General features: G+C 45.0%; 1 protein-coding gene across 2 annotated transcripts in view; it reads left to right on the top strand.

Moving 5' to 3' along the window:
* Window positions 1–16481, top strand: part of CCDC85A (coiled-coil domain containing 85A) — a gene marked incomplete at both ends in the record, with an annotated part of 56511 nt that extends 40030 nt beyond the window's left edge. The window contains 3 exons of one of the 2 annotated variants that reach the window (XM_080342226.1): window positions 2087–2163; window positions 10376–10495; window positions 16392–16481. In XM_080342226.1, the coding sequence (XP_080198352.1) occupies window positions 2087–2163; window positions 10376–10495; window positions 16392–16481 (287 nt within the window). The remainder of the gene's footprint in view (window positions 1–2086; window positions 2164–10375; window positions 10496–16391) is intronic. The other variant, XM_080342227.1, reaches the window with a different exon arrangement.
* Window positions 16482–22312: the final 5831 nt, after the last annotated feature.

The following is a 22312-nucleotide window of genomic DNA, read 5'->3' as shown; positions in this document are numbered from 1 at the left end:
GTCAAGACGACTCCCATAAATAAGGATTTGCTAGATCAAGCCTTTGGTAGACGACCTAATTTTCTCTTTTAATCAGATTACAAAAGGAGATTTAAATAACTGTTTCACACTTTAGAAGGGTTAACGGGCCCTGAGATTTCAGACCAAATCCTGAGCTGGTAGGAACTGGCATTGGGAAGTGGTGAAGTGACAGCAGAGTTGTGTGAGCTGAAGCAGCAGAGATCTCAGCTCTGGGCTCCCAACGCACAAGCGAAGGAATAAAACGGAAAGGCAGGTTTGCCGAAAGCTATACACCACATCAAGAGCTATACACCACATCAAGAGCTATACACCACATCAAGAGCTAAGCAGAGGTAAAACAGAAAATACAAAAGGGCCAGAGCCAGGGAGAATCCAGAAAGGAGCCTGTGTGAAGTGGGCTGCTGGGCACAGCAGGGAAGTCACACTCGAGCCTGAAGGCTGAGCCCAAGCTCCCATGGCAATGGACTTGTCACCAGAGAGTCTGGAGATGGCAGGTGCCAAAGAAAGTGCCTGCTCCAGTCGCTGCGAAAAGACGGCTCCACAGAAACTGTCTTGTGTGGAGAGCGCTCGAGAGAAGGGCTGGGATGAGATGTGCTGGGAGCCGCTGCCTGCGCTCACGGCCACAGTGCCGAGGGAGCCGCTGCGGCTCCTCCCCACAGCGCTGCTGCTGGGAAGGCTGATTCAGTGGGAGGGACCCTGTCGTATACGGTTAATTAAATAAGCTGTTCATCTTCTAAGTGCTCATCTGAGCTGGGCTTAGCGACTCTCCGGAGATGCACCCATCACTAGCTATGAAAATCCTCGAGCAGCAGAGCACGCGGAACCTCAGATTACCTCTTTCCCTTTTATTGTACAATGCTATTTTTAATCCAGTGCCTTGCTGTGTATTAATAATTTTTGACAAATCGCTTCACATTGTGTAAATTCCCAGGCACTGTCTGTGGGTGCATATTTTAGCCTATTGCAGTCTTGTAAGAGCGGTGGCACCTCATTTCCCATCCGCTTTGCTTTGTGGATAGGCTGGCGTGGTGAGTAGGTGTCAGGGGAAACTGGTGCCCAAATTCTTCTGTCCATTTAAACCAGTGATCAGCTCCATTGTCAACGCAGCTTTGTAGGGTTATATCAGCTGACAGTACTGCCCTATTATGCGTTGATTCTGTACCATTAGTCAGAGTTTTACTAGTTATGTGATAGTATGAGTACAAATATGTTACTGGAATTGACATCTTGGAGAAAGTTGGGTGGATCGTTGGGTCAGGACTGAGTTTGTGGTGGAACTCCATCTGTGGACAGGGTGGTACAGGAGTCATGGCAGAGTTTGTGCACTGAGAAGTTTTCTCTCACAGTTCCATGCTGTGCGCTCAGACGTGTATTTCTCTTAGATACAGGACTTTAACAGCAAAAATTCTGTGTCACCCAAGAAATGCGTGATAAAAAAGCTCTTGGATGCTTCTAGGGATGGATCACAGATCCGCTCTTCTTACATAAAATTCTTGAGAACAGAGCGGACTAGGAGTGACTCAGAATCAACCCAATTATCTTTTGAGGGCCAGTGAGGTCAGTTGTGAATAGCAGGGGCAGGATTTTGCTGTTCACCCAAGGCGGCAGAGCAGCGCTGTGCTGTGGGCCACGCTGCCGCCAGCCAGGATCAAACCCTGGGCGCCCTGAGGACACACGAGGCTGCAGAAACATCATATCTTCTCTTTCTGGGCTTTTCCATGGTGCTTGGCGGGATAATGAGTTACTTCCGTGGAGTATTTCCAAAACATGGTACAAGGTCACAGAGCTCTGGGGTTGGCTTGGAAGAACTCAAGTCTGTAAGGTACCTTGTGTCTGAGAAGGGGCCAACTTAAAGCGCAGCGCTTTGGAATCACAAGCACCGAGGAGCGGGATTAATTCTAGTCTCAGCTTTATTTGCTTTGCCCTCGAGAGGAGCAGTTGAATGTTTAGTGGCTGTGGGAGAGAGGGAATCTGCTGCCAGGACAAGTTAGGATGTGGCGCAGGCTCGAAACACAAGCAGATCTCTGTGGATAATACGAGTGTTTCTTTTCTTTTTGATTTTTAGAATCAACCTTGTCCTATGTTAGGCAGCTGGAGGCCAGAGTAAGACAGCTGGAGGAGGAGAATCGCATGCTGCCCCAGGTGGGTGACTTCTCCCGGTGGGAACCGTAGCCGGCAGCTAGACAGCCCCGCCAGATACACCCCGGGGCGATCGCACTTCACCTCGCTGCCTTTGAACGCTTAGGCCGCTCATTCTCTTTGCTCATCTTGCTCACGGTCAAGTGGGGTATTTATTTAAGACTATGACAATGCTCTCATTAATTTTTCTCCTTTGCAGGTGTTGATACCTTGCTAAGACAAATTCACTGGAAGCTGCTACTTACAGTTAATTAATTTAAGGGTTGAAAATCACAGTGAACCGACCCTTTACATTCTGCTTTTAGTCCAAGAGCTTCTTGTTATTAAAAGATCAAGTACTTCTTATAGTTGGCCAAAATATTTTGCTTTAAAAACGCAAATGTTTTAAGTAATAATAATTGGGTTATATTATTTTTAAGATTTTGAGGAATATATTAGATACATAAACGCAAGACTGAAGTTAAATTGAATAAATAAGTAAATATGAAGGTGAAGATTTTCCCAATTTGTTTTCAATAATGAAAAATGTTGAAGTTCATTAAGAATGAATCAAAGACACTTCTATTTTTTATATATATATACACATACATACCAGTGCATATTTCTGTGACATTTCATTGAGTAATCCTTAGGAAAATCCATAAAGCCTCCAAATGAAGTTGCCCACTAGAAGAACAAAGAAGTTACATTTTATTAAAATCAAACACTAACTTAAATGAAGACACTGGTCTGAAGAAAAGTGCTTTTTATTGAGCATACTACTGTTATTTGAATATAAACTCTAAGCTAGCAGTGAAATGTAGTAAGAAGTAAAATTCACGGTCTCTGATTGATTTGTATAAGCCGAGCTGAGTGTGCTGTGGGTGGGGTTTTGCTTGGTTGGTTTGTTTTTCCCTCCCCTGTAATATGGCAGTTGGAAAGGCCTCTGGAGCTCTTGTTCAGCTCCTGACTTGCTCAATGACCTTGAGCAATTGATGTAACTTCTCTGTACCCTAATTTTTTGATCTAGAAAAGAGGGACAGCGAGAACGGTTAAATGTCTGTCTAGTAACACAGATACGGTCTTCAACAGGGAAGATCATCCATGATAAAGAATATTATTTTCTTGTCAAGCACGGTGTTCAGGGCAAAAGTTAACAGACCTGAATAATACTGTTGTGGTTTGTCTTGGGCCTGGAACAACACGGGGGATAAATTGTGCAGAACGTTCTTTGTGGGCAAAATCTTTCAAAGTGCTTTTATTTGTCTGGGGTTTGAAGCGCTCAGGTGGAGACCCATGAGATGCGTTACCAGATATTGCCAGAGAGCGGAACACCCACATTGTGGATGTGCATTTCACTGGAAATATCTTAGATGGGCTGCCAAAACCAGAAAACCATGCTTGTGAAAATAGCGCTTAAGCCCATAGCTGTTGCAAAAGTAATGGAAACATGCTGATTGCGAGGTTTTGAAGGGAAGAATGAGGTGAGCAAGCCTGCAAACTGCTTTTTGGTTTTAAATACACAGGTCAAAGTTTGTCTTACGTTTGATTTTGTTGGCACAAGGATCTAAAGCAGAGCTCTGAATAGTCTCCTAGTGCCTCTGGAGACTTTATTATAAGAAATAATGACTGACAGGGGTTCGTGTTTCCTGGCAAATCTTACCTTTCCTCCTGAAGAAAGTCATTGCTCTGGGGAGAGGAAGGACATGTAGACACCGAGCTTATTCTGACTTTGCACTTGATTACCTCCACATTGTATTTGTGTGTTCATTTGGGGGATTTGCTGTTCCTTTGAGGAACACCCTGGACGTGCGATCAGCAGCGATCAGGGCCTGTCACAGCAACAAGGACACGGGATGGAAACACAAAGCTCCTGGCACCACTTCCATTCCAGTTCATGGGAGGAATGGGAGTTTGTTGGGCGCTGAGCCAAACCAAGTGCATTTGACAAATCAGCTGAAAATACACGATGAGCTCCACAACTGATGAAGGTTTCTGGCACAGCTCTTCCTCAATGGCAGTGCTGTGCACTCAGATTTCACCGGCGCTTTGGGAAGAAAGCGCTCTTTGCTTTTTTGCAGGGCCCCTCCTGGCTGGAACGCTGGGGGGGGTTGGGAGCTGCACTTGGTACGGGAGAGGTGACAACGTGCAGCCCTGAGTGTGACACCTCTGCTGGGTCTTGGCCAAAGAGCCCTTGTCTTGCTTTCTGAGGCTTTTTTATCTCCTCCTGCCATACTTGTCGTCTTTTCCCTCTCTGCTTTCATTATCCTTTCTTTTCACCCTTCTCCACTTATGTGTCACTCATGAAAACGCGTTGGCATATTTGTTGACACCCTCTTCAGATAAATCGCTCCTTTCATCTATCACTTACGTGTGGGGCTTTTCTAATTTCTTTTGCTTTGCTGGTCTCCCTCCATACATATTAGTTTTCTTTTCAAAACCCCACAGCCGTCTAATGTAAAGGTTTTATTAACGCTTAGTGGCAAGAACATTTCCAGAGAAAATGGTTTTAAGTGCTGCCATCGCTGTTCAAATGGAGTCTGAGTTTTAGTTCACTCTGCTGTGCTGAAGGGCTGCTTTGTCAGGGGAAGTGCAGTTCCACCACCGAGTCAACGTTTTTGTTTGATCAGGTGATAGAAAAGCTATAAAAATGCACATATTCACTTAAGCCTGTTAATGTCTCTTCCTGTGCTGCACAGTTATACTGGTTTATAGCACAGTAGTGGGTTTAAGAGTTCTGAGGAGCCATAGATGGGTTGTGGATTTGCTGTGTGAGTGAGAGCTGTAATTAGCTCTTCATTTTTTGTTGTTGTTGTTTGGTTTTTTTGTTCTCTCAGCTAGCATGTAACAAGATATGATCCAGACCTTTTCATTTTCTGGCCACAAATAGGAATTTTGTGCAAGAAAGCAGATACTTCCTAAGATTTATGGCATGCAGCTGGGTCTTCTGTTGAGAATGCCAAACTGCGCCCGAGCCCGGGCTGTGCGGCTTGCGCTGGTGCTTCTCAAACACTGGGGTAGGTGAGGGTGTGTGACAGCGCAAGGACTCAGCAGGAACATTGATTTCTGTTTTGCTGGATGAATTTCAGGCCGGGGTAGTTCCCCTGCGGGCTGGGCCAAAAAGGTCTCGGCAGCACTTGGGCTCTGGCAGTGCCGCTGCCTTCTCCTGCGTCCAGATGCGCACCAAACTACAGCAGCGCTGCGGATCGAGTTGTGCTGCTGACATTAAAAAGAGATACGTGATAATGTGGCCAGTGCTCTAGCCAGAACATAGTGCCTGTGCATATTGCAATGAAGATAGTCAGCAATAATGAAGAAAGTGTGTAGGGACTGAACAATGGATTCAGATCCCAGTTTACAGCTTCCTGGGCTGTGACAGATCTGTTATGTCAGTGAGTAACTTCAGATAACTGGAAACAGGAGTGTCCTCCCAGCCTTGGAATGGTGTGGGACTGCTGGCCCTGTCTTGTGCTGGGGGAGCGAGATCAGGGCCTGGCACCCACACGTCAATTAACTGAAGATATCCCTGGGTTTTCATAGGGGTAGTATTTCAGGGCTGATAAGCTCAGCTGAAACGTTATGGAAATGCGGACATCTGTCATGTAATGACGGTGAATGCATTTGCAAAAGATCTACTTGGCAAGCCACCCAGTTTAAATTGCTTCAGCTTTTATTTGTTAGAGGGAAGGAGGGAGCAAGAGGCAGAGATGGAGAATTGTCAGACATTTCCCCCTGCAAACTGTCCTTGTAGTTTCGCTTTACCCTGGTGCTGCGGGGCTGCCCAGAGGCCGGCTGCTCCCTCTCATGGGGGCTTTTCTTCCTGCCATTCCTCATTCCTTCCTTTACAAGTCTTTTGGTCTTTTTCCATCTCTTTTGGTTGTATTTCTTTCATTTATTCTTGCTTCGAGCACGTTTTTTGTCTTTGCATCCTTGCTAGCCTTTTCCAGTCCTGGTATGTTTAAGTGTGAAATAGCAGGCGTGACCATTAGGCACACACGAGTTTATTTTTTAGCTCTTCCAACACTTTCCATTTCCCTCTTTCTTCCCCCTTCCATTAGCTTATCACATTTTAATTCAACCCATTTCCAAAGCTTTCAAAAACCTTTTTGCTGAGATCTGTGTGTTTTATTTTCCCTCGGCATGGCACGGCTCTAGTTGTAAATCTAATTAGACGATGGGAACTATTTGGTTAGTGGTGTTTGGGGTTTTGCTTTTCGTAAAATCTGTATCACTCCCAGTCCAACACTCTTTGTCTCCTCCCCTCCATAGTGTAGAGAAGAACGTGGAATCCTTCAACCAAAATGTAATTAAAATCCATTGAACAAACCCATGTTACCTAATCATGTCATCAAATATTTGCTGAAAGTAAATGAACAGCATCCCCCCATCCTGTTCTTTCATGGGCTCTCATCCTCAGTTTAAATTAATAGGTCATTAATGAAGCAACTTCAGTTTACAACAGCTGAGGTTGTGAGCAGAGACTTTATCTGCCTGCTGGAAATGGTTCTTTCTGAAGGTGTTACCGGCAGTGCTTTTGGCCATTAGAAATCAGAGTGGCCTTTGGATGTGAGGTGCGGATATTTGGATTTTGTCAGCAATATGCCGAAGTTGATATTCTGCTTTGAGAACAGGATTTATGGTGAATAACTGCAACATTTTAAAATTGCATAATATAAAGGACAAGAATGTTTCCTAAAAAAAACTGTTGGCCTTTTGTTTAGTGCGTTATTAATCCAGCAGAGCAACATACTGCAGCTTATTGCTTTGTGTTTTCCCTTCCTCCTGCCTGTTTGAAACAAGCTTGCAAACACAGCCTGTGTATTCTTGGAGCTAACAGGGAAACTGAGGGCTGGGGGAATCAGAAAAAGTTTTCCAAATCAGGTAATGATTGAACTGGCGAGGCAGTTTCCCAGCAGGAAGGACAGATTGCTCAGCAAACCATTTGCTTTGGGATAAAAGCGGCTGGAGAAGGAGGCCGGGGGCGTTTGCCGAGGTTGGGCTCTGATGGGGACCGAGCAGAGCGGTGCCCAGTGGACGGGAAAGCTGTGTTGTCTCAGAGCTCTGGGAGGGGACACCAGTGTCCTTGGGGCAGAGGGGACCGTGTTTTCTCCTCCTGTGTTCTGTGGGGACGCTGCGAGTGGGGCGGCAGCAGCTGCTCCCTCCAGAGGGGCTGCTGGACAAACTGCCACTGCCCGCAGCTCCGGGCTGCGCTTTGTGCTACAGTGCTTTTCATTCACAACTGTCCTGTCAACAGCAGGATTGAAAAAATGATGTTTTCTGCTGGCTCAAGTAGAAAGGCGCATAAGGAGTTCTCTCCATCAAAGAGCACCCTGTTCTACATAGGGGTCTTTATTGTGGCCAAGCCCAGGGTGCAGAGCAGGGTTTGCCTCTGGCGCTCGCAGAGAATGGCCTGAGTATCCTTCACATTTTGCAGTCCCTGTGAGGGAGATGCTAAATTTCCAGTAATCTAATTTTTTGTTATGTGATATTATGGGGTTGAGTCAGATTTCCTGTGCTTTCTATTCACTAGAGTTGCCTGTTGGCATTCGATATTTTCTAGATGTACTTGCAACAGAAAATGGATCTGCACGTTTAGTGGTTGCAGTTCCCTCTATTATCTTTATAGCACAATGTACCCGGAGATATTATGTGGTTTTTACCTATTTCAGACAACGTGCCTTCTGCAGGGGAGTAGTCAGCACACAGTACACGTTAGACTCAGAGGGGGCAATGTGCAAACCAGGGTTTAGCTTGGGCACGAGGGCTGGGACAGGGGCGGTAGGGAGTACTAGCAGTGTAGGATGAGCAAAACAACCCAAATCTTAGATATTGATGTGCAGCACTGCTCAAAATGACTCAAGATATTTAAAGTCGATACAGATTTCAGCACTATGGAGTCACAACTTTATCCTTTCTGTCCAGTTCGGTTCCACTTCCACAACTTTGTTACTGGATGATAAAAGGTCTGTCTAAAACACATGGCCACATGGGCTGCCTCCTCGGAGAGCTGAATGCAAGTGCTGTGTGTGGAGCTGGAGCAGAGGAAGGGAACAGGGTTTCTTTCCTGTCCCCAGGGTCCCGCTCAGGTTCCAGCCGTCATCTGGGCTGGGCAGCAGCAGAGGACACAAGGAAACTGGGCTTCAGGTTTGGTGGGAGGGTGAACGTTGCTGTGCTCCCCCCGGCAAGCAGTAGCCGTGCCAGTAGGTCTGCAAAGCACCATTTCTAGTCTCCGAAGGCACCTTGTTTTCAGACACTGCCACTTTGGCAAAGTGCCTTTTCCTCTTGTTTTGCTTCGCTGCCTCAGAAACTCGTCGTGGCATCAGTAGTGCTGGGGTGTCCTCAGGCTCACAGGACTTGCCGAGGAGCGGGAGAGCCCCGTTCAGGCTGGTTCTCTCCCCATCAGCTCTGGAAGAAGCTTCCTCGGGCACAGGCAGAAGCTGGGTTGCCTTTGCGGAGTGGCCTGGCCAGAGGTGAGAAGTCCCTGAGCTGGCGGATGTGCCTTCAGGCTGCAAAACCTGCCTTGATTTTTAAGAAAAGCTTCAGTCTCTTATGAAGGAGAGAGGGAGGAGGGAGAAGGATGTCCACAGGGGAAATACTAATTTTCAGTCTCCTACCAACATGTGTTGAGAACGCTGGCTGCTTAAGGCAGTGTGTTCACAACAAGTTGCTCATTCTTGTGAAGGGAGACAAAACCATGCTGTGATTTTTATTTTTTCATATTCAGGAGACTTTAGGTGTACTAATATTTCCAGCCTTTTAAAATAGCAATATTTATATTTTACCATTAAAACTGACCAAGATCTTTGCCAGCTCTGGAGTCAGTAAAGAAACAAAATACTTTGAATTGTAAGAAAACCAAAGCCGACCAAGGGAATTTATCCTGAACCAGAATTGCTCCAATCTGCTTTATTACCTCTTTTCTTTCCTTTTTCATTTCCTTTCCCAAAGTATAGCATTAAGGCTGCCCAATCACTAACAGATCTATAAATCCTTCCCAAAGGAAAATACGTCCTCAACCTCCCTCCATACATCCCAGCAAATTGATAATAGTCTTTGCTGCGGAGAATTGCAGGGTGATGCGCTGCACTGTGTGTCGTCAGCCTGGCCATGGTGCTGGGTTTGCACAGCACCCATCGCTTGGCTGGACACTGGAAGAGAGTTCGTGCACCAAATGATTTTGTGTTTAGACTCAAAGCACCTTCTCCATGGGCTTAGCATATGCAGCGTTCTCCTTTCTTTTAAAATTGCTTTTAGGGTGTTTTAATATATGAAGTTCAGTCCTGCTGACGGTGGCTGGGCTGGGGTTGTCCCTGCAATGTGCCCCCTGGGCTCACCCTGACCCTCATGTACAGAACAGAAACTTGCTTTGCACCGGGGTACTTGTCAATTAAACATTTCCAGGCAGACTGGATCTGTGAAGTTCAGCCTCATGTCGTCTCTCTGTGCCCTTTTTCTCCCACACCCACCTTCATCTTTCCTATTGTTTAGATTACAGACACCCCCAAAAAGACGGACACGTGCTGTGTGTTCGCTCAGCAGGGCAAATTATGCCCATCGGGCGCTGATTTTGATCAGAGGCTCTTTCCACTGTCATTATTTTTCCTTCAGAAAAGCATTCCCCACACATTCCAGCAGGAATTACTGCTACATTGTTTCTTAATGTTTCCTACTCTCTAAGAAAGGAACTTTTAATCTGTCAGTCTTTGAAATGGTTTTCTTCTTTATATGTGTGTATATATATATATTTTTAAATTTTTTAATTCTTGGTGAAGACTGGCAGTGGAGAGCAGGTCCGGCAGCTCCCGGCCCCCTCCCTGCTCTGCTGCGCCTGAGCTTGCCGTGCAAACCTCGCATTTGAAAAATGGGAGTTTTGTTGAAGGAACAACCTCCAGAACTGTTGGGATAAAATTAGATGTTCTCAAAAGCTTCCTCTGGAGTTGAAATCTCTGAACCTCGCAGCACTTTTGTGAGGCAACAGAGGTACATAAGGAACTTTATTACTGTGTCCTGATTTTCCAGATGGACACCCTGGAGGGCCAGAGCGTTTGGGTGACACTCCACAGCAGCGCTCAAGCTGCCTCTCATGGACCTCGGTTACTGTGGCACAGAAAGAGGGGGACTTTGGAGTGAAACATGCCTTCTCAGCCTTTTTAAAAACAACAGTAAATAACTGACATTTGTTTTCAATAGTTACCAACCCTTTTCTTTATTAAAGAGTGTTTAATTTTTTGCGAAGGATCCCATTAGGATGGCCGGAGGGGCGGAGGGGAGTTACCGCTCTGCAAACGAGCCAGCCAGCGGCAGTGGACATGGCTCGGCCTCTCCGCAGCCTGACTCGGTGGTAAATGCTCTGAAGGTAACGCTCCTCCGGTACAGTCCATGCAAAACGTCCTGTCTGTTGCTCAACACGTGTCGTATTGTCCTGGCAGCATTCCTGTGCACACCGCTGGGATGTTGCTGTTGTGAGCGGGGTTGTTTTTCTGTTTGTCACTCATCGCATCTGTGGCCTGTGTGTTTCTCGGGGCAGGGATGCAGCCTGTAGCGTGAGGGTGATGCCAGCTGTAGCCTCTCTCCAAATTACACTCGTACGGTTCATCTTTGAAGCTGAAAGTGGCATTTTTCTGAATAAGCAAGTCTTTCTACTTCATTTAGGATGCATATTTGTTCTCCAGTGGAATATAATGGTTACCTATAACCCATGTAGAGAGAAATACCTTAATGCAAAGATAAAGCCAATGCGCATAGTACATTCATAATAGGAACAGCAGAACTTTGGGCTGAAGACCATGCAAGGTCAGCATTGAAACCTCTGTGCAAGCCGGTGTGACTTACTCTAAGACAGGGCTGGGTTGCAAAGGCCTGTGTTGCATTGATAAACAGCAATTGGCCCAAGCAAACAGAGGGGTGAATTTGCAAGTTCTTTCCTATCTTAACAGTAAAACTCTTGCAACTAATGAAACTTAGAAAGCTGTTGCAAGATGAATCAACATATGGCTGAGTTCCCTGTCCCGCTGCAGCACAGACCTCAGCTGTCCCTGCTCCTGAGAGATGACTAAAACCCTATGGGGCCAAGCAGAGACTCTGTGTTCCCATCTCCTGACACTGGCTCTCACAGGATTGTTTTCTGGTCGTCTTCACTCCTGTACCTCACTCATTAGCTAACCTGCTTCAATATTCCCCACCTATACAGATGTTGCAGGGACATACTGGTTATTTGGAAGGAGTGGGTTTGCACTCCCTCAGGGAGAGCTGGAAGGGACTTGTGTAGGCATTTGCTCTGTTTTTCAGCTTCATGGAGATGCACAGTGAGAGCTCAGTAGTGCTGCTGACTTGCCTGGACATCTGAGTTTATGCGCAGTGATTATCTTCCACATGGCTGGGTGACATTGACTTCTCCTCTGTGAAGCCTGAGGAAATAGGTTTATGCAAGTGAGCTGTGCACAAATTACAGCAATCAGATCCCTTGCTGTAACATCAAACCGGGGCTCAGGGCTTCACCACAGCCCCCTTGCCTGTTTTTCTGGCTCCCAAAGGGGAGAAGCAGCAGCAAAGCACTTGAGCCCCTCTCCACACACACATACAATTGCAGGTCCCCTATCTGATGGCCGCCCCAAACCATGTCCCCATCTCAACATTCTGTCCCTGACCGTGCCGGTCTTGCCCTCTTATGGAAGTGTGATGAGCCACCGTGGCCGGACCAGCGGTGCTCAAGGTCCCATGTGCCTCTTCCACATCTTTCACCTGCTGTTGCCTCAAAAATAAAGCTATGCTAAGTAATTTTGTCCAGACATCATGCATAAGTATCCAAAAAAGCCTTTTGTAGATCTCTTAAAACACTCCTTGGCAAATACGCTTCCCTGAATGGAACACTTGACAACCTGTAATAGCTGGGTAGTGGAAGGGAAATGTTACAACAATGGCTGATGCGTTGGTCGCTGAAAGGGACTGATAAGAAATACACAGAATGTAGTTCTATATGATGTGAAAGCTCAGCTTTTAGTTTGCTAGGATGTATTGCAGCAGGCGGAAACAGCCATGAATGATACTGTTATGTTGAAAATGGAGAGTGAGCTGTCAGCTAAATGGGCTGCCCGGCCATCCCCATCCCCAGCCGGGGAGGAGACCCCGGAGCTCCCACTGGCATCCCTGAGCAGAGTCAGATGAAGGAGGAAGAACAAGCTGAAGTAAGGAGCCTGCTTTTCTTTCCAGATTCAGCAATTTGGAAGTCCTGCAAAAAAGGAATAGTCTGGGTTACAAAACCTCACTATTAGTCCCGTCCCCTTCTGCACAGCAATAAATCTAAAGAGGATGATTGTGTTTTAAAGGGATGGATCCATAAGAAAACAGAGGGAGACTATTGCTAAAAATAGTGCTGTTTTTTTCCTGAGTAATGAGGAAGCACTAAAAAATAAAAGAAGTCATTGCCTGTGAATCTCTCACTGGTGGGGACAGTGGTGAAACAAAGAGCTTTGTTGTGCAGCTGGGCTGAGAAAAGTTCTTCCGTGACCTGATCCATCATTCTGGATGGTTGAAGGGAGAAATTGCCGTGTGTGTCCCCGCGCCTGGGCCCTGGTGATTCCCCCCACGCTGCCAGTGCTTCTGGTATCACCGGGGATATATTATATAAGTAGATATTTTATATGGCAGATATTTCTTTTTCAAGTTGTTAATGACCAAACCGCATGATTGTGCAGGAGGTGTGCAGATTCTGCACAGGTTTGCTTTGCAGACCGGGCTTTATGTTTAGGGAATGATGATCCTTATCTGGTGTGGCTGCCTGAATAACGGAGGGCACGGGCTTCCCTGCGAACCTCGCATTGGGTTTTCCTGTCCCGAGTTCAGTGTCACCTACTGGAAGCTCCACCGTGCCACCTACAAATTCAACGGAGGTGTGCTTTAATTGATGACAAGGTCTGAGGCTAAGGGTAGGAGTTGCTGCAGAAAATTAAGTGTTCTCTGGTACCCAGGAGGTCAGGCAAGAAGATGTAATGATCCCTCCTGCCCTGAAATCCAGGGCACTCTAATCAGCCTAATTACCTTTAAATGCAATCGGCCAGTTATCTGTGTGTGCCCATCCTCAGGAACCACCCACCAAAGCTTCAATGTACCACTGCTCTTAGTTGGGGCTGCAAAACAAATTTGTAAAAGAAAATGCCTTTCTTTTTTTTTAAACACACCCTTGTCTCGGAAGCTCAGGAAAATATAACCCAGCGGGCTGCTAAAGATTCTCAGTGCCACCTTAGCAATACACAGCAAGCTGTGGCTGGACAAATGTGCAGTGTAAGTTTAAGGTATTTGATTTTATATCCTGTATTGAGCCTGGAAACACCTGAAGATGCAAAGTATTTTTTTGTTTAAACGCTGACCATATGCCCTTGAAGATTTCCTATGGAAATTAAGTCAGTTCCTGTTTTTGTAATGCAATTACTCTTTTATTAGGATGCTGTCATTCTCACATGTTTGTTAGTATTGATCAGAAGTATCTATGTGTGGTAATATATCTGGGCTAAAGTACTGTATGACTCAGCTGACCCGAATTTATCCTTCGTAAGAACAAAGTTTGGCAAGTATGATGGAGTCTGTCAGCCTCAGCTTCCCCACCTGTCCGATGGCACCAATGGATTCTCCTGCCTCCACTATTCCTTTGCAATTTATGGATAAAGCAGCAGTTTCCGTCAAATACATATTTAATAGTAATCCATAAAAGTTCTCATGATGTAAGTAATGCGACTTCTAAAATGCTAATATACTGAATTTGGCATTATCAATTCATTTTTGTAAATCCCAAATACATACGTGTATTCTGCCTTGTCTCTTTGTTCCCCAGCCGTCCGAAGCTCTGCTGCTGGCATTGAAATGCAGCCTTTTCTTCTGACTTCTGTCATCTGCATCTGATTTGTCTATCGGTTTATTATTATACTTTATTCAATACTCGGTTATTTCCTTTCTGGTCTTAGTTACTCTTATATTCATCTAGTCCATACTAAAAGTGGATTTGTGATAAACTAATTATAATGTTTCTCTTCTTTGGCATTGTTGTTTTGCCTGTGAAAACAGTGGAATGATGACAAGTTTCCTTTTGGGCTCTGTAATTTTGGTGCATAGTCTGGATTGGTACCAAGGTGCAATTTTGACGTATAATTCATAGCGTAGGAACTTTATGGTGTTATATCATATTGTTGATATTAAGATAGCAGATGTGGGAATTCTCTCCTCAGGATGCGCATGTTGTATTGGTACCACCTCATCAACAACATGCTCAGGAGCAGTTTTGCTTTGTATTTATACACTTGCATTATTTTAGGAGAACGTAGCAACATGTAGCAGCAGGGTTAGAGGTAGTTTATCATGTATTAGCGAGCATGGAGGTAATTTTAAAGCACAGGAGCATTCTGAAATTTTGAGTGAAGGTTTTTAGTACTTGGTCTTTCCAGGGTTGTCTCGTGTGTGTTTGTGCCTTCCTGGCAAACAGGGTCATTTGTTCTGCTGGAAATAAAGGACTTTGAAAGTGTCACCTTTTACTTTATTATTGTGTCAGCAGTAGCTGCTTGGTAAATATTGTCTAATGTTTATTGACCAGAAACATTGTTGAAAGGCATGTGTAGGTGGAATGTGCCTTCTCACAAAAGCCATCCAAGAGGTCTTTCTTTTTGATAATATCATTAGGAAAATCAGCAACCAAATGTTGGAAAGGAACTCCCATCTCATCTAATCCAGCTCTGCCGTTTCCAGCGACTCAGCCGTAGCTGATTTGGGAGGCTTCACTGCAAACCCGTTTTTCCTGCTTCCACCGGGGCTCAGTGTTTCACAACACAGCAAACGTAGCTAAAACACGCGCATATTTTTATGACAACAACGTGATTTCACCCGTTCACCTTCTGATTTCAGGCTGCAAGATTCTGGCCATATGGGAAGTTTGCAGGGTTTGGGTTATGCCGACCCATTAGTGTTAACGACAGTTCCCTTTAGAGGACTTTGATTTGTTTTGGCCCTGTGTAGTAAGAATGCAGTCTTATTGCCTCCAGTCTTGGAGTGCTTCTGGTTTTCTTGCTTTTACTCAGTTTTTCCTTAGCAAAGGCTCAGAGGAAACAGATTATTTGCTCATCTCTTGCACAGAGTATCAGTAGGAGCTGGGGCTGCTGGTGTCTTCTCAGGCCGTCACCTCCCCAGGATGCAGTGAACGCAATCCCTGTTCACTCCTGCGCTTTAGGCACTCGTAAAATACAAATAATAAATAATGACAACACAAAACAGGTTTTGCATTTCTCAACAGTCATTTCACTGTTTTTCCAGAGAACAGTGAGCAGTTTAGTAGCAGTTACACTTTAGTTGGTTGTTAGTTGATTATTATTAAACAGAAATAATCTCAAATTGCAATACACAGTGTGGTGGTAATCACCAGTCTTGTTTCTGGTGGCCCCTGCAAGAGATTCCTGGTGATACGACACAAGCGACTGATTCTCCTGCTAATAACCAGTCCATCTTTTTATCAATCATTACAAAATACTTCACTTTTTTTTGGTTGTTTGTTTAATAAATGATGGGTGGTTTTAATTCCATAATCTTACCATGGTTATTATGCAATCATAAATGGGAGCAAATGTGAGTATGAGGAAGGAAACCTTCATAATGCATAGTCCACACTTAGGAAGAAGTTGCTAACCTCTACTAATTGTAGATTTTGCTCTGGTTCAACAAAACAGACAAGCATGGGTAGAACAGTGACTGCGTGCACAATGCCTCTGATCTCAAGGAAGAACCAATAAAATCAAACAAATCCTTTTAACGCCTTGCTTGATTTTAAGAGAACAAGTAAATTCTTTGAAAACAGGGAGAACTGCTCCGTGCTTTTTAAACTAGAAATGTTGAGACTCCTCTGGCCTGAGCTTCGTGCTGCTGAATTGCATTCTGCAAGGGACGTGATTTGGGAAATAGCTGGACAAAGTTTCCTCTGAGGCCTGTAAATGTCCTCAGTCCCGTATCTGAAGCACAAAACATCCTGGTGATGCACGTGCTAGTTCATTTGTCTCTGTTCTTGACCATTTTTACCTAGAAGCATGTGCTTTGTGTGTTCAGAAGGAATGCTGTATCCCTGGAGAAATGTTCTCTTCTGCCGTGTGTCCTCCCCTCTGTCCCTACCTGTGCTGCATGGGCTGCTTGACGAACCTGTGCCGTTCCCAGGCGCATGTCTGTACCAACACCAGCACGTCTGGACCGCTGCTAACGAGATCTCTTCCCATCCCTCCCTTTAGGTTGTGTGGAGGAAACTTGGAGATGCTGCAGGGTCGTGCCCTGGAATTAGACAACATTTGTCAGGAAACCAGTACAAAGGACCCATGTAAAGGCCCTGAGCGATTCCTCTCTCTGCAGAGACAGGGTTGGAACTGCTGATAAGAGACAGAAGCGACTGTGTCCACAGCGCCGTTCCCCTGACGCCGGGGTGTCTGCGTGTGCCGCAAGACGCTTGGTTGGAAACTAATAGAGCCCGGAGGAGCCGCGTTGTCAGCCTTCCCCGAAAACTGCTGTTTCGCTATGCTGGCTAGTGAAACGCTGCCGCTGCATCGTCACGTCAACACCCCACACTTAGAAGCACTGAGGTATTTCCATCCTAATTGAAAGATAATTGGGATTCGGCAGGAGTTACATGAAATAAGTTTTCTTTTGGTTAGTTACAGTGAATCTCTAGTAAGTCTGAGCGAATTTTCCACTGGATTTAACGGAGGTTTTTCACCAGACTGGAGAAACATGGATAAACTGTGCCTTTGGTCTCCACAGTTTCGAGAAAGTCACTTCTTAGTAACTCACGCTTCGGTCTGTAAAATATTGGTTAATGGTGCTTCGGCAATTTCCAGATGATTTTCTTGCTTTGGTAGAATACCTGCCTTTGGAGGTGCTAAAAGACCATGAAGTCTCCTAACCAGCCAGTAGTGTAGCATAACTACAGTACTTGTAGTGAAACACAATTTCTTTCTAAGTGGAAGTAAAGATAGCTTTCTTTTGGATTCTCTTTGATGCACATCTTCTGAAGACGTGTAGGATGTTTGCAGCCCTTAAAAGATCAGAATGCTTAGGTATCACTATTACAGGTCTTGAATCAGAATTTCCATCAGAGAGTTTTTTTGGAAAGTAGTTTCCAATTGTCAGGATGCTAATTTCTTCTGTTTAATTTAGAGACATGCTGGTTTATTTAACAAGAATCTATAAAGATCTAAGAGATTGCACTGCATTATTCAAAAAAAGGCTTTTCTTGCCACCGTAGCTTTCTTTCAAAGAAAAAGGTTTTATTATACTCAGAGCATGTCTTTCGTTATTCTGAGGCAGAAAGCTCTTGTTCAGATTGCCTGAGATTTGACCAGAAGGCGCCCTAGATGTGCTTAGTTTATTTTTATCTATCTGTATGATACTCGTTGTGTGTATTGAATTGCAATGATAGGTATTTTGTGTATATCTAAAAGCAATGATAGTTTCCTGTATGAATGTGCAACAGGCTTGTGACTGAATGCTGTTGCTTTACTTTTTACCATAGCTGAGCATCAAAAAGACTAATAAAAGTTAAACAAAATAGGAATGCAACAATTCCTGGGTTTCTGGTTTGTTCTTGGTTACTGAGAGTTGAGCCAAAGGCAGAACCTCTGTTTTCTCGGAGCTTGCAACGTGCTGTATTCGTGGGCTATTTGCAGTGGAATGTAGCTCGATTGCTGTACAATCTTTTGTTATATAGGAGTATGATGTAAATCTGCTAACTGTCTTCAGAGAAAATGTGTTAATTTGCAGTAATTATATTGGTTTCTGTTGGTATTTTCACTTGGTACCATTTGACGTGGGGCCTCTGATCCAGCATTGCTTTCTCGGGCAAAACTCCTGTTCCCTCCATCTCCCTGAGTTGGAAATAGAGAATCTCACCTTCCGTTTCGAAGCATTGCACTCTTGCATCATTTCTTATCTATTACCCAGCCCAAAGAGTTGTCTGTTATCTTTACGCGTTGTTTTCTCCCATACATATTGTTTGCATAGTTAAACTTAAATTGTTGTATTCCTATATATCTATATATATGTATGAAAAGCTGTAAAACATGTACTTGTGCCTGCAGTACGTATGTGCAGGGGCTAATCTGAGGGACACTGGTGTCTTTTGACACTACACTTGTGTAAATTTTGATACTGTATTAAAACTATTTTTTTACAGTTCTGCATATGATTGAGTATCAAGTATCTGTGTTCCTCTTAGCAACGGTAATAAATTATACAACCTCACCATTGTTTGCTCTGCTTTCATGACCAAAGCCGTGAGGTGCTCAGGCTCACATACAGTTTGCTTTGTTAGAAATGTTGGGAAATTAGCTGCATGTTGTGGATTTTTGTTCACTTTCTTTCCAGGTGCCTTAAAAAAAAAAACAACCCCAGATAAATGGACTTGCTTGTATCTTTTATGCTGAGGTAGCTACTCTATGTGTTGTGTATGGAACGAGGTGCATGCAGCAGCTCCAGGTGCGATGCATTGAGTCCCCAGCTCCAGGACACCTGTGTGGGACCTGTCCCACCAAGCCTCAGTGCAGCTTTGAGGTGAGGACAGGGCAACGTGGAGCTCCCAGAGCTGTTTTCTTCAGGTAAGAGACGCGTTCGTGGTCCTGGGGAGGCTGGTTGTGTCCTGCTGTATGTTGGTGGCCTTCTCTGCCCCAGGACAAGCTAACAAATCCTGTGAGTGCTCCTAAAATTACAGCTAATTAAGAGGAGAAGGTGGGCAGCGTGTGGAGGGTCAGTGCTCTGGAAAGGTCCTGTACCTGCTGCTGTGTCTCTGTGCTAATGGATATAAATTGCTGTGGTAGTTACAGACCTTCATCTTGCTCTCTGCCCACACGGTCAGGTGCTTTTCTGGAAAATGTAATTGCACCAGGCCTCATGGATTCCTCGTTCAGTCGTTTTCAGCATCATTCTGCTTCAGTTGAAAATTTGCACATGTTGTTATGGGGTCATTCCCAGCTTCTGAGCTGAGCATGAATGAGCTCTAAAATTCACTATATGAGTGAATTTTAAATAGCGAGTGGATTTTACATTCTGGAGGGGAGAAAAGCTGTTTTGCTGAAGGGTTAGAAGGTAAAGAATGGCAGTTTGTTTTTCAGCAAGTGAACGGTTTCGGTGGAGCCCGTTCCCCAAAGGTTGCGCTTGATGGACATGTTTATGAAGGCGGCCTGAAGCCTGTGTGCCTTTTTTAACATTTTGAGCACAAACGGCCTTTGCGGCGTGGGGACGGCGCCTGGCCCCGCGCTCCTTGTGCTGTTCAAACACCCCACAGGCCTCTCCGGGTTGCTGTGGGGCACCCCCCAGCAAACCCCCCTCTTGCCAGAGCACTGGCTTGTTTAATTCTTTGTTAGTTTTTGAAATAAGTCCCAGGGTGGTGTGAATTCATTACACTGATCTCACCAGTTTGATACAGAAGCAAGTGGCTCAGCCACTCTTTTCTGCACTTTGTGGGGGGTACAAGAAGGGGGAAATCTTGATGAGATGGTCTTTTCTTGTGAATTCTCGGTAGATAGTGCTAAGACCTCCTTATATCTCCACACTTGCGTTTTCCAGGCTTGGGTGAACCATGGACACAGAGACCCCAGCCACGGATGTCCCCAAGCCAGCAATGAGCTCTGCGCCTCCGGTCACCCAAAAACCTGAAGGTAAGAACAGCTGACTCAATAGCAGCTCTGCCTGGATTTAGTACACAGAGGGTCTGCATTGTTTAATCAACCAGCAAACAGTTTGCTGGGCTGCCTCGTGGTTGTGGTATTTCCTAACACATGTGGTCAGGCCCAGAAGTGAATTGCAAGATGGTGTTTGCCAGAGCCGGCAGCTTAGATCTGATATATAAAGTGTTAGGATCGATGAGGAAGGAGAAACTGCAGGCAGAGTAAAGAGCAAATAACATGCTTGCTAGTAACGACTCTTGGTTTTGGTGGGGTTTTGTTGTTTGCATGGTGGTTTTGTTTTGTTTTAAACCAAAACACACACAGATCATAGCAAACAAAAACCACAAAACAACAAACACACACAAAACCAACCAACCAACAAAACCTGCCTCCCCTCCTCATTGTCTCCAGTCTCTTCATATTTTTTTTTTACCCTAGAAATACCATGATGTGGCTGAGATATTGAATATGTGGACAAGAAACTCTAATTGTTATGAAAAGCCGGGTACTGAGGCCACTTCACAAAAAGGTCGAGGAGGAGGGGAAGGCTGGGTGAGACTCCATGGGGTGCACCTGGGCACTCCTGCTGACTTTGTGGGGGGTCAGGCAACTCAAAAATGGTGGTGTCAATGAAAATAAAGTTTTAAATAGTCTTACATAAATAAAAAAAATTATAATGATTTAAAAAGTTGAGAGAGAACATGGACTAGCGACATAGACTTTACTTGTATCTTCCTTAATGAGAAAGCTCCAACACTTCCATGTGAGTAATTAGAAAACTGAGAAATATAAAGGGGAATGATGAAAAATAAATAAAACCTTCTGATATTGACAGGAGGTCTTTCCTGGCCGTGCGGGAGCCAGGCTCTGGGTGGCTCCAGCCTGTCCAAGTGTTCCTGGTTTTTTCATGCTACCGGCTGGTGGGGAAGGATCCCAGGGACTTCAGTACATGTTTGTGTCTGAAACAGCTTCCTAAACACCTGGTTCACAAAGAAGTGCCAAAATAATAATAATGAATTATTTAAGATTTTGTTAGAACGTGGTAATTATTCTCCACTCGAAAAAGAATTTGGTATAATTATCTCTTCAGTGCAGTGGCCATGGCCCTGAAGTTTGTTTGGAGGGTTCTCCCTACTACTGTGACTAGGTTGAAGTAAAAATAATTTATTTGTAAGCCTTCAGATGAAAAAATAAGGTAAAAATTGTGTTAGGAACCCATCCCCAGACTCTAGAAAGAAAGAGCACCAAGGGATTGGGGACCTGTCCTGCCAGGGCCCAGGTGAACCTGCATGGTGTCGAGGTGATCCGTGGTGCAGCCCGTTTGCTGTGGAACTGGCCTGTGTGTACGGCAGCCATCTGGCTGAGAAAGAAGGTGGTTTCATGTTTTCACATGTGATTTTATACTTTTTTAGCACTGCTTTTGATGAATGCCAGGTCAGAGGGTTGGCCCGTGAGCGCTGGTATCCCCTGGGATGATGGTGTGGGTTTTTTCAAGATGCTTTGAAAACCCCTAGTGACACCAGGACATCTTGGCTCAGGCGAGCGCGCTGAGCCCTGTTAAACTGTAGCATCACTCGTGGCTTAAGCGTAAAGGTCAGAGAGCGGAAGGAAAGCACGCTCTTGGGCTTTGAGGTGGCCTTTCAAAATAGGATCTGGTGTGTTGTCGGAGTGGTGGGAACATCAGTCTGTGGCGTGGGTCTCTGTTTTCACAGGCGCTGGACTTCATAAGAGAGGAAATACACAACCTAAACGTACGTGATTTCCCCCCATGCTGAAGGGGAAGTGTTCACAGGCTGCTGCCTGTGCCCCAAAAGCCCCCGAGCACCCCAGAGCCCACCCGGCACCACCTTGAAAATCCCAGGAAAAGCACACCGTGAAACATGGAAACGTTTCCATGGGAACTGTTCCTCTACTCCTGCTAATAAAACGGACCTATAACACAAATGATAACAGGTCCCAGTTTCTACACCGAACTACAAACAGCGAACACTACAAAGGGAACCGATAAAGGACAGAAGTGTAAATCAACACAAGTGCTAAATTAGGTGCATGCTTGCCTCTGCACCAAAAAACACAAGCACATAAACAAAGCTCATGGGGGAAAAAAAAAGATCATTTTAATTATAGCACATGCAGCCAACATAAACTCCATGGATTGCGTGAAATGAGGCTTGTTCTTCTGATACGCAGCAGGAAACTCTGTAGCAGATCAAGTGCATTCAGGGAGCCTGTCTTGCTAATTGCTGCTCCTAGCTGAGCCAAAGCAAACTATTTAGACAAAGGAGAGAATTCACTTTGTATTTAGTATTAATTATGAAATAGCATGTCTGGATGGGCTTCACAATAATGCTACATTTCCTGGGGAAAAAAATGTAGTTTTAATCCTGTGGAATAATTGGAGAATTAACCCCTTGCTGCAGGCTGCAACCCAAACATGTGCTCACAATTAAGTGCAAGATGAATGATGTCCTGAATAAGGCCTTTCCTTCAGTCACAGC

The sequence above is a fragment of the Nesoenas mayeri genome, assembly GCF_963082525.1.
Source record: "Nesoenas mayeri genome assembly, chromosome: 3".
Classification (NCBI taxonomy): Eukaryota; Metazoa; Chordata; class Aves; order Columbiformes; family Columbidae; genus Nesoenas; species Nesoenas mayeri.
Note: the sequence above shows the minus strand (reverse complement) of the source record. Positions and strands in the feature narration are given on the sequence as shown.